At 45.9% G+C, this 18904-nt stretch overlaps 1 protein-coding gene across 3 annotated transcripts in view; it reads right to left on the bottom strand.

The window, feature by feature from the left end:
* The window catches only part of LOC147700862 (rap1 GTPase-activating protein 1-like), a 332204-nt gene that overhangs the window by 64272 nt on the left and 249028 nt on the right, over positions 1 to 18904 (bottom strand). For all 3 annotated transcript variants that reach the window (XR_015297415.1, XM_086929761.1, XM_086929762.1), the window contains exon 16: positions 1137 to 1223. Coding sequence is in view for 2 of the 3 variants with exons in the window: in XM_086929761.1 (XP_086785887.1) it covers positions 1137 to 1223 (87 nt within the window). In the remaining variant the exon portion in view is untranslated. The remainder of the gene's footprint in view (positions 1 to 1136; positions 1224 to 18904) is intronic.

Here is an 18904-nt window from a genome sequence, read left to right as displayed (position 1 = left end):
AATCAGAAAGACCACCATTGTCAGAGGTAGTTGAATGAATACGAGGATGGCAGAGTGCACAATGGAGAAATAAGTGGAAAATGAAAGGATGAATCAGAACGCTAAATACCTAAGGAATAATGGGTAACTATATGATGAATGACATCATAAATATATTGCAGAAGAGTTGACTAATCTAGGATAAGTTAAATTTGAAGAGAGGAGGAAGGGATACAGGACCTCTGACTAAGGAAATCAATCACTGAATTAAGAAGAGAATTCATATAGAGGGGAATTGGTAGAGGTGTGAGGCTGAAGGAAACAATGAAGAAGGGCATGGATGTTGTAGTTGTAGGAAAGGAAAGGAACATTTTCAAAATGATAAGGAAGGGAAACAGGAAAGAGTGGGATTGGGTAGATGAAGGATGAATGTTTGGCAGGGTTAAGGGAGAAATTGAGGTACATATGCATGGAGGATGAATGGAGGAAAGTGGGATGGACGAAGGCTTAAAAGGCATGATTAAACAGAAGTAATGGGTGGTGGAATGTTGGTCAGATGTTGGAAATGGAAATGGTGAGGTCATTTTTGTGTGTTCACTCAGAGATTGGCCTGAAGTGGAAGGAAAGATACATGAATATATGGGCTGTAACAGACATGCATATTTTGGATTTAATAGCAAAGTGGTGGAGTAGTGTGTAGACAACAGGCAGGTGATTGTATGGTGGAATATATAAATAATTGGGGGAAATTATGGCTCTCATAAGCCCCAGTGACCAAAACACTACTCCTACATGATTAGAAAACCTGTGATTGTTATTCATTGAATCTCAATAACAATTCAAGGGAAAATGTCAAACTAGGGAAATTTGTAGAATCATCTATACCATCATTGAAACACAACACTTCACACTTCAACTGAACGATGGGTGGTAACGTGAACGATCTATTCTAGAACTTCAAGCCACTTTACATGTGTTATGGTGATCGAAGAGCAAGAATTAGGCATAAGATTCAGATTTAGATGAAACAAATTCACATAAAAACCTTGGAGATGGGAGATCAAGTGTGTACCCACAGACCACTCTGCAGTGTGTACAATGGCTACCACCTAGATTCAAGTACATTGACAACATGCAGTCATTGCAGGAATGCTCACCTCCAGCTTGGCAAATTTCTCCGCTCGGTAGCAGCTATACTCTGCGTTGATGAGTTTGGCCAACAAGAACTCCCGAAACTCTGAGCACTATGGAAATAGGAACAAGAGAGGTTGGCTACATCAGCAGGGTATGAACACTAGTACAATATCTATCTGGCTTGCGCGATATGGTGCAGGGTGGGATGGGATCACACAGTGATGGATTGGATAGAATTAATATTACTTTTATATTTATTGTGAACAAATCTCTCTTGATTAACACGTGGCGTTCTCCTAAAGATGAACTCCGTACAATAGCCTGTGAATGAAAACACCAGTAACTACATATTTTTGTTTATTTATTTGGAATTCTTCATCAAGGAAATGCCCGTCAGGTCTGCACCACAGGCGAAAATTGGGGAGAAAATTGAACAGCCACATGCCCCTTTACAGATGGTTTGTAAGTTGGGGTGAAGTGAATCATGGAAGGGGATGCCATTTCTGTTCTGTTATTGAGTACACAGAAGTCTCCAGATGTGTACCTGTAGAGCCTGGGCAGTGAAGACATTCTTCCTCCAGTGTAATAGAGGTTTTTTCTTACTTGGTGGATAGAAATGTGTTGGGAAGGGGAAGGAGTACCCTGACTGTAAATTGCTTCAAGGATCATAACTTGTGGCACGAACATGATTGTACTCTGTTCATGCATGCACTTTTCCTCAGCCTGGAACAACTCACTGATCCTTGCTGCTTGAAGCACTCACAGTTAATCATTGTGTTTTTTCACATGCCCTCATTATAGGGATTGAGAGCAAGGGGTGGACCTGAGTGCACTAGTCCACAGAAGACAGGAAGGGACTGCTCCATATCAAGATCCTCAACCTGGTTGTGTGGGAATTCATTAATGAGATGGTGTGATTGGTTAACTATGAGGGGCAATAAGACGATGGAAATTGGCACTATGTGGGATATTCTCAGAACATGTGATAACTACTGCAAAAGTAGCTTAGCGCAACTCTTTACATCGCAGTCTATCGCAGGAAAATAACACAATGTTAACGTGGTATTCACTAGACGGCGGCACCATGTGATAGACCCACCACAACGCGTCAAATGATTGCGTTAAAATCAATGCAACGCCGCACAGATGCGAAACACTGAAGCGAAAAAAGCGGCGAGGACGCAAATTGTGATACAAAAATCTTCAAAAACAAGCCACAGGCCTGCAATTCCCACGCGACATGAAGAAAAATGCACTATAAAAGTTGGGGAAAAAAACATAGAAAATCCAAACAACAGTGAAGCACAATGGAGGCAGCCGGAGCAAATGCAGAGGACACCCAGAACACAACAAGCCCCCCGTAGAAACAGCCTGGGACATCTAGGTCAGGGAAGGGCAGGGAGAAGAAGAGGTTCAGTCCGCAGGAAAGCAGGATCCCGATAATGGAGGCGATAGAACACCATCAACTACTGTTCGTCACCTCCACTGTGTCACTGGCAACTAAAAAATGGAATATGGCAGACCATTGTGGACAAGGTGAATGCAGTCGGAGTGCTGAAGAGGACAATGGAGGAGGTCAAGAGGCGCTGGAATGATGTCAAGCGCAAAACCAAGCAGAAACTCTTAACCGGAAGGCAGCAATGCAGACTGGAGGTGGGAGCCCAGCGCCCCAGGAGGAGCTGGACGAGATGAAGGAAATGGTGTCCACAGTCATCAGTGGGGAGACAATGGCAGGAGTTGGGGGCCCAAACACTGCTCAACATGACAGGACACAACAGCAACAGGGTGAGTAATGACCAGGGGCCGGGGGGACGGGGGAGATGGGCACAATGGCACACATGCACAAGTAGGCATAGCACATCTGCAGACAAACCATGTCCCAGACCCCCAACTTCCACCAAGTGATCAATGCATCCAAGTATGCAACATCTCAGCACTGTATAAGCACAGACGTCAGAGGCACACCGCACATAAGGGATAAGGGCCAGACAAATCAGAGCTGCAGGGGCGACTCCCCCAGGATGTATGTCGTTAGAACGCATACTTTTACAACGCATACCTTTACAACGCATTTTTTACACCGCAACATCCATTACAACGCATTCCATTACAACGCATGCCATTACAACGAGTTCTTTGAAACTACCTTTACAACGAATTCCACTACAATGCATACTACACTTACAACGCATACCATTACAACGCATACCATTACATTGCATGAATGGTAAGTATTGGATAGTGTTGGGGTAAAAATTGCTATTCTAACTCCAGGGGGTGCAACAGTAGGGTAAGTATTGGATATTGTAGGGGTAAAAATTACTATTATAACTCCAGGGGGTGCAACAGTAGGGTAAGTGTTGGATAGTGTAGGTATGCGTTGTAATGGTATGCGTTGTAATGACTGTGTTGTAATAACATGCGTTGTACTGGTATGCGTTGTAGTGACATGCGTTGTAATGGCATGCGTTGTAATGGATGTTGCATTGTAAAAGTTTCGTTGTAAAGGTAGTGCGCTGTAAAAGTTGCATAGTAAGTGTTGTTTCCCCTCCCCCAAAATGCAGCACACACACATCACTTTCAGACCACATCAACATTGGCAACGATGGGGCACTATCCGCAACACGTCCACAACAGAACAGAGGACATAACTGGTGCCACTTGTGTGCAGAAACTGGCCAATCACATATAGCATAGCAGGGAAATGTGAGTTGACAATGTACAAGTACAAACACACATCTGTGATGTTGTCGGAATGTCCACTGTCCCGCATCATGTAGGCAGCTCTCCACAAACACAATGTACACTGTCATGCAGTCTGAATGTAAATATGTACAATGCGACAACATACATGTGAACACAATGTTAAACTTCTTCTCCCCTTCACATTGCAGAGGGAAAGTCAACACCTCCTGCAGAGCAGTCACAACCTCTCTTCTCTGATGACGAAGAGGACCACAACACCTTTGACTCCGACAGCCTCCAACATCTCGTGCATAGCCTCCGCAGCTCACTTCCTGGAGCAGGGCCACCCAGCTTCTAAGAGGAGAGCCCACCCCCTGCACAGAACACACAGCAGGTAGTACCCACCACCACGGCTGCCTCCCAGGACCCCCACGACAAACACATGGCCTTCCAACGCCGTGTGTTGGGGTGCTAGGAGAAGCTGGCTGAACAGGTGCAGGTGGGGTTCGACCGCATGGCAGACAACCTAGACATCATACGTGGGTGTCTAAGTCCCCTCTCACAGTCCCAAAATGACACCCACAATCCACTCCATGCCCTCCAACGAACCATGGCTGACATCGCCAGAGTCCTGACTCTGAGACAAGAACACCTGTCTAGTCCAGCCCCGGAGTTGGGACTCACGCGGATGCTCATGGAGAACATGTAGCGGACGTGGGCGGAAAGATCGGCTGCCACAGCTGCACATGAGCGAGAGGTAGCTGGGCCACTCAATGCCATAAAGACCCTCCTCATGGCATTGCTGCTACATGGCCTGCTGCTGATGCATGCTGCTGCTACCACTCCATCCGCGTCCCCGGCCCCTGATGTGTCAGTGCCACACATTGCGGGGGACATTCCACCTCCAGCCCCTGAGGTGTCACTGCGACACAGTGCTGGAGACAGAACTCCACCACCCATATGTGAGGCACCTGAAACAGCAGAGGACAAAGATGTGGATGAGTCTGCCCTTGTGGTCAGAAGGAAGTGGTAGCAAGCATCTCCACCATATGGCCTGTTTCTGCTTGGTTCTGCCCTCTGCATCATCACCTTCCACTGTCCCCCGAGGCACTCTGCGATCCTCACCCTAAACCTTGACATGGACTGCCATATACTGTTTGATCACCAATGACACCGCTATCAGAGTGCCGACTGGACTCTTCATCTTCCGATGTACATGTCATTCTCTGAAGACTCTGGCTGGTCCTCCACAGCTAACAATGAAGAGTGGGGTTTGCATGGCCTTGTACTGCACCAGCTGCAACTATTCACTGAATGTGCATTAAACATTCATTTTCACACCGATGTGTCATATCTATGATCTTTCAAGTGTGGAGGCATGAATGCATGTAGAAACAATGAGTTCCCCTTACGTCCATGTTGCTCATGTTGTGGGACTTGGTTCACAGAGTGACACATTGCCAAATTCGTGCCAGGTGGCGCCGACACCAGAATGGCGACACAAGCAGTAGTTACTTCCTTGTCCAGCCCAGAATGGAACCACACCCAGTTCACACCCTTACACTGGACTGGCGTACGCAAGACCAGCCCACTCCACTTACGCTCACAGGGGGGGGGACGACAATGCTACATGTCGAAGCTCTAACCTGTAGGGATCTGCTGCAGGTCTAGTTGTCAGCATGCCACAGCAACTCCCTCACGTCTGGTTTACACACACACCACACCCATCCAGCACAGCCATCAAAGGACATGTGACCCTGCCAATAAAAAGGGCCTGGTGTACATGCTGGACGCCATTTCCACTCTGTAACTGGGTGTCTCTGTGTGGTGATCATTTCTGCCTGAGGGCCTAGGTGACATGATGGCATCCACACCACAGAAGTCAATCATAAAGGGTCAATGTCTTGCAGTGCACAGACTTGCTGCCACCGGATACATAAGACATTGTTCTGCATTCTGTCCATCAACTGTGTTTTTTGCAATTTTCACCCCGAGTGGGCTGGATATGCTCAGACGTGAGTCCCAGGCTCTCCACATCACTGGAGTCAAGCTATCCAGGCTGAAGAAGGCTGATAGCCAGAAACCGGTCCTTGGATGCTTGATTCCGGTCTAGGAAAGACATGGCTTGGTAGTTCGGGCTGGACTGTTCCCATGAGGCACAGGGTCAAGGCTGATTTGCATATAGCCAGTGTCTGACCTAGGGTGGTGTGGAGTGCAAAAAAACGATGGATTTAGGCCCAGATCTTTGTACTGGGGTGAATGTAAGACATTGTTCTGCATTCTGTCCATCAACTGTGTTTTTTGCAATTTTCACCCCCAGTGGGCTGGGTATGCTCAGACGTGAGTCCCAGGCTCTCCACATCACTGGAGTCAAGCTATACAGGCTGAAGAAGGCTGATAGCCAGAAACCGTCCTTGGATGCTTGATTCCGGTCTAGGAAAGACATGGCTTGGTAGTTCGGGCTGGACTGTTCCCATGAGGCACAGGGTCAAGGCTGATTTGCATATAGCCAGTGTCTGACCTAGGGTGGTGTGGAGTGCAAACAAACAATGGATTTAGGCCCAGATCTTTGTACTGGGGTGAATGTAAGACTTTGTTCTGCATTCTGTTCATCAACTGTGTTTTTTGCATTTTTTACCCTGAGTGGGCTGGGTACGCTCAGACGTGAGTCCCAGGCTCTCCACATCACTGGAGTCAAGCTATCCAGGCTGAAGAAGGCTGATAGCCAGAACCCGTCCTTGGATGCTTGATTCCAGTCTAGGAAAGACATGGCTTGGTAGTTCGGGCTGGACTGTTCCCATGAGGCACAGGGTCAAGGCTGATTTGCATATAGCCAGTGTCTGACCTAGGGTGGTGTGGAGTGCAAAAAAACGATGGATCTAGGCCCAGATCATTGTACTGGGGTGAATGCAAGACATTGTTCTGCATTCTGTCCATCAACTGTGTTTTTTGCAATTTTCACCCCGAGTGGGCTGGGAATGCTCAGGCGAGAGTCCCAGGCTCTCCACATCACTGGAGTCAAGCTATCCAGGCTGAAGAAGGCTGATAGCCAGAAACCGGTCCTTGGATGCTTGATTCCGGTCAAGGAAAGACATGGCTTGGTAGTTCGGGCTGGACTGTTCCCATGAGGCACAGGGTCAAGGCTGTTTGCATATAGCCAGTGTCTGATCTAGGGTGATGTGGAGTGCAAATAAATGATGAATTTAGGCCCAGATCTTTGTACTCTGGTGAATGGAAGGCATTGTTCTGCATTCTGTCCATCAACTGTGTTTTTTGCAACCGGATACACTGTGGCAGGCACAGGCACACCGCCACGGGACGGTGTCTTTCGGTGCACTGAGGTAGGGGCACCTTAAGTGCTGAGCGGGTATGCAGCCTGCGATGATGCGCCATCCAGGCGGTCTGGAATGATGACATTATTGCGAGCCCTGCTGGACCGCAGTGTAGGCCTGAGCCAGGGGGCAGTGCGGGCCTACCGCCATGTGGCGTCGCCTCACAGTTCACAGAGTTAGTGGCACTTTGAGGGCTGAGCGGGTGTGCAGCCTGCGATGTTCCGGGCGCACTGATATGTTCTCTGCCATAACAAAATCAAGACCCAGAAACAAGTGTGTGATCTGGTGGCCCATGGTGCGGGGCTGCATGATGTGGAGGGTGCCATGGTCGTGGGCCCTGGGCTTGGGGCTCCGACCGGCACGTGTTGGGCCCTCTTGGAGACACGCCGGTGGCGGAAGGTGAGCAGTGGGGCCTGGTTGCATGGGGGGCAATCTCCGCTGGGCTGCGGGAGGGGCTTAAGGGCATTGGCCTGTGTGCGCAGGGGCAGGCAGGCGCTGATGGCGTCTGCTGCTTATGGACTCTGCCATTCATGTCTCGCAAAACTGTTTCTGATGAGGGACCTGGGGGACTGCAGTGCATGGGCGTCCGCAGGAGGGGCAAGGAGGGGCACTTGCCCCCCCCCCCCCTGGAGCGACCCTCCTTGACCCCCCTGCAGATGCCCATGAAAACCGTGACTTCAAGACGGGGTTCTTACTCTCTTTCCTCTCCTTTCTTTTATTTGCTTCCCTGTGAAATGGATCCAAAAAAGAAAGACGTTTTTGCTGGGAATTTAGTATTTTTCTGACATTTTAATTCCAAAGTGCAGCATTAGGAATAAAAGGCTAAAAAAATGAAAAATAGATAAATAACTAAATAAAGTAAGACAGAGTGGTAGCAAATTGGCCAAACTGATTTTATTCACACTGAAACTCATTAGCGCCACTTTTACAGAGTTTGCCAGTGAAGCGCTATTTTTGTTTTCTTGTCTTTGTTTTCCCTGGACTTGGAACTAGTGCACCAATCCTGGAGGTACCAAAATGTGTGGATTGGAAAACAAAATGTGTGCTGCGGCTCTGCTTCCAGGGATGTGGTCTTTTTACCATACTGCTTACGTTTTGTAAGGATATAAGCAATGGCCATTGAAATGGGTCCATTCAGGGCCCTGTAGTCGTGTCCTTAACTTTTCAGGCAAAAGCACTCACTGATTTCTGAATAGTGAGTGTAAAAGCATTAAGGTAACCATGTTGTTCCTTCCTGCTTACATTTCCATGGTTTGCTAAATTTTGCATTCCCTATAAGTGTTTGCTTCTTCCAGGATGTTGTTCCTTTTTTTTGTAGGCCGCATATTGCTCTTGTCTAGTGCGTAATTTAAATTGCGCCTCCAGGTGTTTAGAGCGGGCAACAATTGGGTTGTAGTTGAAAACAGTGGGAGTTTTTCTCAGTGGGGCAGTACGGTGTTCAGTGGGGGAGAGGATGTGGCACTATGGTCAGAGCTGCTGAATTTGGAACTGGGAACCAGGTTCAGCCTTAATAACCAGCCCACCAGACCTCTCTCCTGCGAGAGCACAATCACATGCTAGACCTTAGAAGGCTTCGCAACACCTTAGAAATCCTGGTGTCTTCGCACAAGCAGGTGGACCCTAGCATGACAAGTGTAGGTTAACCTTCAAGGCTTGTCCACCACTAGCCATACTGAAGTTCACCTCCAGTCTTGCGGGCAGGCCTATGAAGCAGCACATCCTAGTACAACAGTCACTGAGGTCACAGGACCCTTGAGAAGGGCCAGCTCTAGGGCGGTGCAACCAGTGTGACCGCACCGGGTGCTGACTTTAGGTGAAGGCATCATGTTTGCAAGTATATTATGGTTTTAAAAACGCTTGCTGCCTCCTTCCTGGTCTCCAGCACTTTTCAGCAACAATAAAAATATCATGATGACTCTGGTGATTAATGTTCTTCCTAGAGAGAGATCAGAATTTTGTCTAGTGGAAGATTTGATTCATGGAAAGGTAGCTCAGATGGCTAATGTACCGGCTGCAAAGAACATGCGTCATGCAGATCACAAAGTGCACATAATGTAAATAGGTCAGTGGGTACTGCTTTTGTCAGAGATCCTTTTGTTACTTGCAGATTATAAGTAAAAATCCTAACTTAGAACAGTGAGCTATTAACTGTCATCTAAGAGCTGCATACAAACTGCAAGGTATAAATTTGAGCGTTATGTTCCGCCCCATCCCCGAGTCTTTGATTATCCTAATGTCCCAAAAAGTGTTCATTTGGACAGAAATAAATTCTGATTATTAAGGAGAACCCCCAACTTTGGTATTACGTTTTAAATTCCGGGTATTGTGTTTCTCCAGACCAATCACTATAAAACTATACGGGCTACTAGTATGGTTGTCATGTGACTCCTGCACCTTGTAGTCCTTAGTCTTATGTAACATTTTCCATACAGTGATTTACACACATATTGATTGTCTCTGTGTAATGTGTGTGATTTAAAGTGCTCTGACACCCTACAATGGTATGAGTGGCGCTGTAAATCAAATTAAATGCACCTGAGAGAGAGTGGTTATGGAGACTTGGGGGGCATAGTTAAAGGGTGGTAGTGATGGAATCCATGGCAGAGATGGTCATTGGGGGGCACTAACAAACATTAATTACTCCTTTCCCTTCCCAACACATTTCTATCCACCAAGTAAGAAAACACCTCTATTACACTGGAGGAAGAAGGTCTTCACTGCCCAAGTTCTACCGGTACACACCTTGAGACTTCTGTGTACTCCATAACAGAGCAAAAATTACATCTCCTTCCATGATTCACTTCACCCCAACTTACAAACCATCTGCAAAGGGGCATGTAGTTATTGCCCGCCCCTGTCAGCTCGATGAAGAGTCTAGGGGTGGTTATTGACGCTGAGCTTTCTCTTAAGGCTCAAGTAGGGGCTGTGATTTCCGCTGGATGTTCCAGCTTCGTAAAATTCGTAAAATAGCCCATCTACTGCCGCATGCGGCACTGGTCCAGGTTGTCATCTCCCAGGTACTATCTCGCCTCGACTTTTCGAACTCTTTATACCATAGACTCCCACAATCATTGCTCCGCCGTCTTCAAACCGTGCAGAACCAGGCAGGCAGACTTATTCACAAAACGCCAAAGTGGCAGTCTGCGGAACCCCTGCTGCGCAAATTGCATTGGCTGCCAGTTGAACAAAGGGCGGCCTTCAAGATTGGCTGCCTGACTTTCAAGTCTTTTCACTGTACCAGCCCTGCTTTCCTCAAAACACTGATTAAGCAGCACCGACTAGCGCGCAATCTCTGGTCGGCTCACCTCCACCTGCTGGTTGCCCCCAAAATCAGGGACGACGGTGGCAGCTTCTCCTGACCCCGCTTGGCGCCTACAAGCTATTTAGAGCGGATGCTCTGTTGAATTATTGCTGAACAGTCTTTGCCTTTTAAACGCACATGTTTTAAAATTGAATAATAATTTTAGAAACTATCTTTTAAATACCTCAGCACATTGCACTTTGCTCTAGCGGCGGATAGCTGTTGGAATTGATTATTATTTCTAACTGTATTCACTTGTGTTGCCATTTGCACTCTGCCGGGGGTTGCTAAGGGTTACACCGCATTTGTCAGCCGTCTGTGCTCGATATTCCAGCCTGCCCGCCCCGGTCCGACTCGGTAGCCAATACCGTAGTGCGGAGGGCGGGGCAGGCAAGAGCCAGACACCCACAGGAAGTCGAGCAGTTAGCGTTCAAGCTGCTCACTTCTGAGGGCTATTTAGGCGGCGAGGAGGCACAAATCATTGCGGTAAGGGACGACGGTGGCAGCTTCTCCTGACCCCGCTTGGTGCCTACAAGCTATTTAGAGCGGATGCTCTGTTGAATTATTGCTGAACAGTCTTTGCCTTTTAAACGCACATGTTTTAAAATTGAATAATAATTTTAGAAACTATCTTTTAAATACCTCAGCACATTGCACTTTGCTCTAGCGGCGGATAGCTGTTGGAATTGATTATTATTTCTAACTGTATTCATCTGTGTTGCCATTTGCACTCTGCCGGGGGTTGCTAAGGGTTACACCGCATTTGTCAGCCGTCTGTGCTCGATATTCCAGCCTGCCCGCCCCGGTCCGACTCGGTAGCCAATACCGTAGTGCGGAGGGCGGGGCAGGCAAGAGCCAGACACCCACAGGAAGTCGAGCAGTTAGCGCTCTAGCTGCTCACTTCTGAGGGCTAATCAGGCGGCGAGGAGGCACAAATCATTGCGGTAAGGGACGACGGTGGCAGCTTCTCCTGACCCCGCTTGGCGCCTACAAGCTATTTAGTATTAAACAAAAACAAGAGCCAATACTGGAGTGTCAATTTCAAGAACTGGTAAATTTCACCAAAAGCTGCTTTGATTGAAGCAAAAACAACCTGTATTTCTTTAACCATAAACAAATTTATTCTATTTTGTTAACCATACTTTTTTTCTTTTTGAGCACACTATTCGTCGTGCATGGAAAATACAAAATACAAAATACAATAGATATTATATACAAAATATACAAACAGATGAATACACAATTTCAAACACACTTGGCCATACATTCATACACAAAGCATTCACAACAACAGTAAATAATGAAACAGTGCGTCCGAGCATCGGTCGTTAACTCAGTGGAAAATGTTACTTTTCATGTTTTTGCGATCTATTATGGTTGTACTTGTCACAAGGTGTCTTATGAAAACAGATCAATGTCACCACTGTTCCGAAGTGAAAATGGTAACCAGATGCGGGACAGAAAAATGGTCGACGCGTTTCAAACCCCTTTCAATTTAGTGGGGGTTCTCCTCAGGACCGGATTGGTTCTGAAACAATAAGAAAGGCTGGCTTAAGCACATTTATTCAGGGTCTCAATGGGTGGAAAGAAGGGGGGATCAACTCCCTGTGTCCAACAGTAGCTCCCTACCTTAATCCAATAGCGTTAAGAACTCAATCAAATGGAAGGCAGGCAAGAATCCAAAGTGGAATTGTATTTCCCAATAGAAGTGATCACAGCAACTGTGCAAGGGAAGACAATACAAACGACTACATTTAATATAGTGTCACTCCTTCCCCAGTCATTCATTCTGCTCGTGCGTTATGCGGCGGTGGGGCAGGGAACGTGTCAACTTACCCGCTGGCGAACAGCTTCCTAATCGCTGCTCCGTAACAAGGTAAACTGGGCTGCCGCTTCTGTGCTGTAATGCGGAACGAAACGGTTGTTAGCTGGCTCGCGTAGAAAACGCGGGCGTGTTGATTCAAATGGAAAGCGTGACAACATACCGATGCGGGAGCAAGGCGTGAGTCCTTCTCCTCAGGTGGTGTGCATGGTTCACACTGGTGTCGTCGAGTGGGAGTGTTGCCTCGGTGCTTCCTGGTTAGTAATGGAAGCCCGGGGTTGCTGGGACTTGTAGTTCACAGACGGTTTTGCGTGACGGTAACCCAAAGGCTGGAATGGACTGACTCAGGTATTTGGCTTATAAATTTCAGAGATTTCGTTTAATCCCCGCATGGCGGTGTTGAATTTCAATATAAGCATTGCTTCACGTTGTGACAATTTGGCATCAGTGTCGCCGCCTCTCGGGTCTTTTTCAATTTTGGACAGAACTGTCCATCGCAAGTCGGTGTTTTCGTGCTTACACTTGATCCAATGGTTGACTAATGGGGCATTCTCCACTCCTCTGCGAATGCGTGATTTGTGTTGCGTGATCCTGTTTCTGATTTCCTGTGTTGTTTTCCCAATGTAGACTAGAGGACATGGGCAAATGATCGCATATACTACATTTTTGGATTTACAATTCGTAAAGGTATCGTGTTTCCAATGAATGTTGTCGAATGTAAAAACTGAATCCTCAATGGTCTCATTACAACAAGTGCATGTCCCGAATTTATGATGTCCTTTTGGTGGAGGCAATCCAAACAGGCTGTGTAGTGTAGGAGCCTTGGTGATTGGTAATGCTGCCCTGACAACATAATTAGCCACACTTTTATCCTTTTTGTAAGCAAAAAGTGGTGGTACTGAGAAATCCTCATGTAGGTTCTTTAGTAAATGCCAATTGGACATGATGAGCTTCCTGTGTAAGTTTGCAGCTGGGCCAAAGGTGGTGACACACACCATCCTTTTCACATCTGGTTTAACTCTTTTTTCCAACAACGTTTCTCGAGGGGTCCACCAAGCTCGTTTGAGGGAATTTTTAAGTAGTTTTTTTGGGTACCCTCTCTGAATAAGTCGATTTTTTAATTGTTCAGCATGTATAAAATATTCCTCTTTGCTAGAACAATTTCTGTGAATTCTCAAAAATTGCCCATAGGGCAAGTTTTGTTTTAAACTGCGAGGGTGATTGCTGGTAAAATGCAGCGCTTTGTTCCTATCGGAAGGTTTCCGGAATAGTGTTGTACTTAAACCTCCTTCCGAAGGTTCCACTTTTACGTCCAAGTAGTTGATAGATTCATTAGATGCTGAGACCGAGAATTGGATGTCAGTCGTTCTCGAGTTCAGCCAACATACGAATTGACCCAGGTCCTCATGTCCTCCTGTCCAGACCATGAATATGTCGTCAATGTATCGCATGTAGTGTGTAATGCTGCCGCCAAAAGGATTGGTTTGATATATGAATTTCTCCTCAAATAGCCCCATGAACATTATGGCTAGCTCTGGGGCAAAGGGGCAACCCATCGCCACCCCTTTAACTTGGTAGAAGAATTCGGCATCAAATGTAAAAAAGTTCTTTTGCAATGCAAACCGTGCAAGGTCAAGAATGAATTCGGTCGGAACTCTTACTGGTCTTTCCCTTTTATCCAAGAACACTGTCAAGGTTTCCAAGGCTTGTTCTTGGGGTATCTGGGTGTATAAAGACACCACATCCAGTGTAACTAGGAGTTGTCTGTTAAGGTCAAATTTGATGGTAGAAATGCGGTTTAAGAAAGCAGTGGTATCTTGGAGATGCGCAGGGATGGTCTGAATGAAGGGTTTCAAAAAATAATCAATATACTTGGCTACAGGTTCAAACAGAGATTCGCACCCTGATATTATTGGTCGTCCTGGAGGATTTTGTTCGTCCTTGTGCAATTTAGGGAGCACATAGAATACAGGCTTCCTAGGATTTTTGTTTTGTAGAAATGCTAGCTCTTTTGGTCCTATAAATCCTTCCTCAAAACCTCTTTGGATGATGTCAAATAATTGATTCTTTAATTCTAATGTGGGATCCTTCCCGATGCGTCTATAGCAGTTCTGGTCATTGAGCTGACGGTGTACTTCTAGTTTGTATTTGTTAATGTCCCATATGACCACAGCTCCGCCCTTATCGGCCTGTTTCACTACTATGGTATTATCGTTCTTCATTGATATTAGTGCATCTTTTTCTGCTTTGGAAATATTGAACTTCACATATGACTTCTTTTTTTCAATTAACGAAATCCCTGATAACACAGTGGTTTCAAATGTTGAGACTTCCTTTGGGATTTTAGGTCCTTTAGGACAGAACGTGGACTTTCTCTTAAGGCCTGTAGTTTCCTCAGTTGTGTTTTCAATGGCATCTTGAAAAAAAGTTTTTAGGCGAATTTTTCGACAGAAATCCAATGTCTCAAGTTTCATTCTAGTAAAATCCGTAGGTCTTGATGGTACATAATTAAGTCCTTTGGTTAGGATAGATGTTTCTGCTGGTGAGAGCGTCCTATCTGATAGGTTGTAAATTGGTGAGATTTCTAGTTGTTGTAGGATTTCTGGCGCGTCCTCATTTGCCATGGTTGTGTGTACCGGGCTCGGCCTCTGGGTTTCAATTGACCCCGTCCTAAAAAAGGCTGCTGATTTTGAGCTTGTTGTTGGAACTGGTTTGGTCGACTTATTGCCCTGTTTTGATTAGGTCGATTACTATTATCTGGTTCACTGCCAGATGAAGATGTAGTGTCAGAGAAAGTTAGAAATTTTCGACGTGATCGTCCTTGGTTATCCTGCAGGTAGCGTCGTGAATCAGAGTGCGTGTAGAAATCTTTGTTGAGGTATGGATAAATTGATTCTAATGAGAAGTTTTTTCTGTCCAATTCAAATTTATTGTTTTTTTGAGTCACTGTGAAGTCCTTAAATTCCAGTGAGACCCTGAATAAATGTGCTTAAGCCAGTCTTTCTTATTGTTTCAGAACCAATCCGGTCCTGAGGAGAACCCCCACTAAATTGAAAGGGGTTTGAAACGCGTCGACCATTTTTCTGTCCCGCATCTGGTTACCATTTTCACTTCGGAACAGTGGTGACATTGATCTGTTTTCATAAGACACCTTGTGACAAGTACAACCATAATAGATCGCAAAAACATGAAAAATAACATTTTCCACTGAGTTAACGACCGATGCTCGGACGCACTGTTTCATTATTTACTGTTGTTGTGAATGCTTTGTGTATGAATGTATGGCCAAGTGTGTTTGAAATTGTGTATTCATCTGTTTGTATATTTTGTATATAATATCTATTGTATTTTGTATTTTGTATTTTCCATGCACGACGAATAGTGTGCTCAAAAAGAAAAAAAGTATGGTTAACAAAATAGAATAAATTTGTTTATGGTTAAAGAAATACAGGTTGTTTTTGCTTCAATCAAAGCAGCTTTTGGTGAAATTTACCAGTTCTTGAAATTGACACTCCAGTATTGGCTCTTGTTTTTGTTTAATAGTATTAGTTGGACTCAGCCATCCTGAGTAATGAGTCAAGGCCCTTCTTGATTCTACAAGCTATTTAGAGCTGATGCTCTGTTGAATTATTGCTGAACAGTCTTTGCCTTTTAAACGCACATGTTTTAAAATTGAATAATAATTTTAGAAACTATCTTTTAAATACCTCAGCACATTGCACTTTGCTCTAGCGGCGGATAGCTGTTGGAATTGATTATTATTTCTAACTGTATTCACCTGTGTTGCCATTTGCACTCTGCCGGGGGTTGCTAAGGGTTACACCGCATTTGTCAGCCGTCTGTGCTCGATATTCCAGCCTGCCCGCCCCGGTCCGACTCGGTAGCCAATACCGTAGTGCGGAGGGCGGGGCAGGCAAGAGCCAGACACCCACAGGAAGTCGAGCAGTTAGCGTTCTAGCTGCTCACTTCTGAGGGCTATTTAGCCCCTCGTCGGATCTGGCGCGCAGCGACAGCGCGCAGCGGGGCGCCCTTGACGGCGCCGAAGACAAGCCAAAGACCTGCCCGTCTGCGCCCGTCCGCACCAGAACGCCGCCAGGTGCCAGGGACTATGCCCAAAAAAAACAACCGACAGAAAACAATCAGGTACTCTGCCTCAGATTTGTTGGCTTTGAAACCTGTCCATTCTCCATATTGCATTAATGAGAACTGGCCATTCCCTGAAGGCCCTTTCTCTTGCGACATATGTCACTTTCAAGCCAATATCCATCCCCATCTAGACCTCAAGACACCTGAGGCTAGAAAACATGCAAACAGACTACAATGCATCTTGCTAAATGTACGATCAATGCCCAAACACCAGCTTCAGATATGGGATTTACTCCACACATATCAGCCAGATCTGTGTTTTCTGACGGAAACGTGTCTGAAACCCCTTACAACACCCGCTATCACAATAGCAATTCCCCTAGGATACAAGTTTTTAAACATGGACCGACCTATTAAGACAGGAGGCGGATTAGCCATTATATACAAGGAACATCTGAAAGTCACCATTCTAGAGGAAAAATGTAGCCCTACTCTGGAAATTATAACCTTCCGTATCAATCTCTCTACCATAATAGCCATGAAAGGTGCACTTATATACCGCCCACCGGGACCTTGTGCAGGGTTCTCCCTCTCCCTCATGGAATTATTAGCCCCTTACCTCAGAGCCAAAGAAAACTTTGTTCTCCTAGGCGATTTTAATATTCATGCAGACAATCTGGAACTCACAGAAACAAAAGCTTTGCTTGCAGACATGTCTACGATAGGGCTTCAACTCCATAATTCCGACCCCACCCATGAAGGGGGACACCTTCTAGACTTACTTTTCTCAAACGGTTCCACCCTGCCCTGTAAAACTATCTCTCAATTGAACTGGGCAGACCACTATATGCTAGAATTTGACCTCCCTATATCACACAAACGGACATCCAAAAATACTCTTCCTCCAATATGGCGACGTCAGTGGCATAAAGTCACTACAGAAGGACTACAGAAGACCTGGAAAAAACCCATATCCCTTGAAACAGATAAGGTAGAAGATACGCTCGCAAAATTCAATGACTCTCTAATGGAAGCAATAGACAGGCTAGCCCCGCTAAAACTTCACAAACAATTCCCCACTCACAAAAAGGAGAAATGGTACACAGACACACTAAGAACTGAGAAGCAAGGGTGTAGAAGACTGGAAAAAAAATGGAGAAGGTCGCACCTAGCAAAGGATAAGAAAGCCTATTTAGAAGCCCAATCGAAATACTATAAAAACATTAGAAAGGCTCGCAAAAACAGTCTGGCCCAACAACTGTCAGAGGCAGGCAATTCCTCGAAGGAACTATATAAAATACTTGAATCCTTTGTAAAACCCACAGCTTGTGTAAGCTCGGATGATTTTTCATTGCCACTGTGTAATGAGATATCCCTGTTTTTTTAGAGTAAGATCAACACTATATATGATAAAATCCTGAAAACCACCAGTACCAACTGTGGCAACCCTGTCCCCATTGCATCGCAACAGGAAAAATCATCAACTTTACTCTCCTTTCCTCCAGTGTCCAACACCGATCTCCCTCCTCTAACTAACCATATAAAATCTGGCTCCCCTAATGACCTCATACCAGCGAAAATGATGGCCCCTCTAAACTCCTTCCTAGGCCCATCTATACAAGCTATCATAAATCAATCCCTTAGTGAAGGACAGGTACCAACTGAATGGAAACAAGCAGTAGTCAATCCCATTCAGAAAAATACCACACTACCTTGGTCTGACCTATCAAATCTCAGACCCATCTCCCTCCTACCCTACCTCAGTAAACTTACAGAGAAGCATGTTAACACATACCTGTCGAAATACATCGAAGCAGCGGAAGGCCTGGACCCATCCCAATCTGGTTTTAGGCCCAATCACAGCACTGAATCAGCCCTCCTCTCCGTGACCGACAACATCAGGATGTCACTGGACAGGGGGGAATCTGTGATTCTAGTGCTGTTAGATTTATCCGCTGCTTTCGACACGGTATCACATGAACTTCTCCTTGAAAGACTGAGTGATGCGGGAGTAGGAGGAACGGCTCTTTCATGGCGGCAAAGCTTTCTCTCCGGCCGCACTCAAGGGGTCAGACTGGGCTCTCACTCCTCTCCATCAAGAGTGTTAACTAAGGGAGTGCCACAGGGCTCATGCCTTAGCCCCACGCTTTTTAACATTTATGTGGCCCCCTTAGCAAATCTGATAAGATCATTCGGATTCTCTCCGGTGTCATACGCTGATGACACCCAACTTCTGTTTCCTTTTCAAACTCTCACGCCAGCAATTCTATCATCATTTGCTAATGGGATGAGAACGGTAGCACACTGGATGGTAAAAAAATGTCTTCAATGCAATGTGACCAAAACCGAGGTCATGCTGTTTGGAGGGGCGACTCTTCTTTGGTCCCCAGAATGGTGGCCTCTGGAGTTAGGCCCTGTCCCTAACCCTAAACCTACAGCGAAAAACCTTGGCATCAAGCTAGACCAGGCGCTCCTGCTCAAAGAGCACACCACACAAGTGGCAGGTGCCTGCCTCCATGTGGTGGGGCTTTTGAGACGTGTCTTTCCATTTCTGCCAGATAACCA

Source organism: Lissotriton vulgaris, chromosome 7 (genome assembly GCF_964263255.1).
Source record: "Lissotriton vulgaris chromosome 7, aLisVul1.2, whole genome shotgun sequence".
Taxonomy (NCBI): domain Eukaryota; kingdom Metazoa; phylum Chordata; class Amphibia; order Caudata; family Salamandridae; genus Lissotriton; species Lissotriton vulgaris.
Note: the sequence above shows the minus strand (reverse complement) of the source record. Positions and strands in the feature narration are given on the sequence as shown.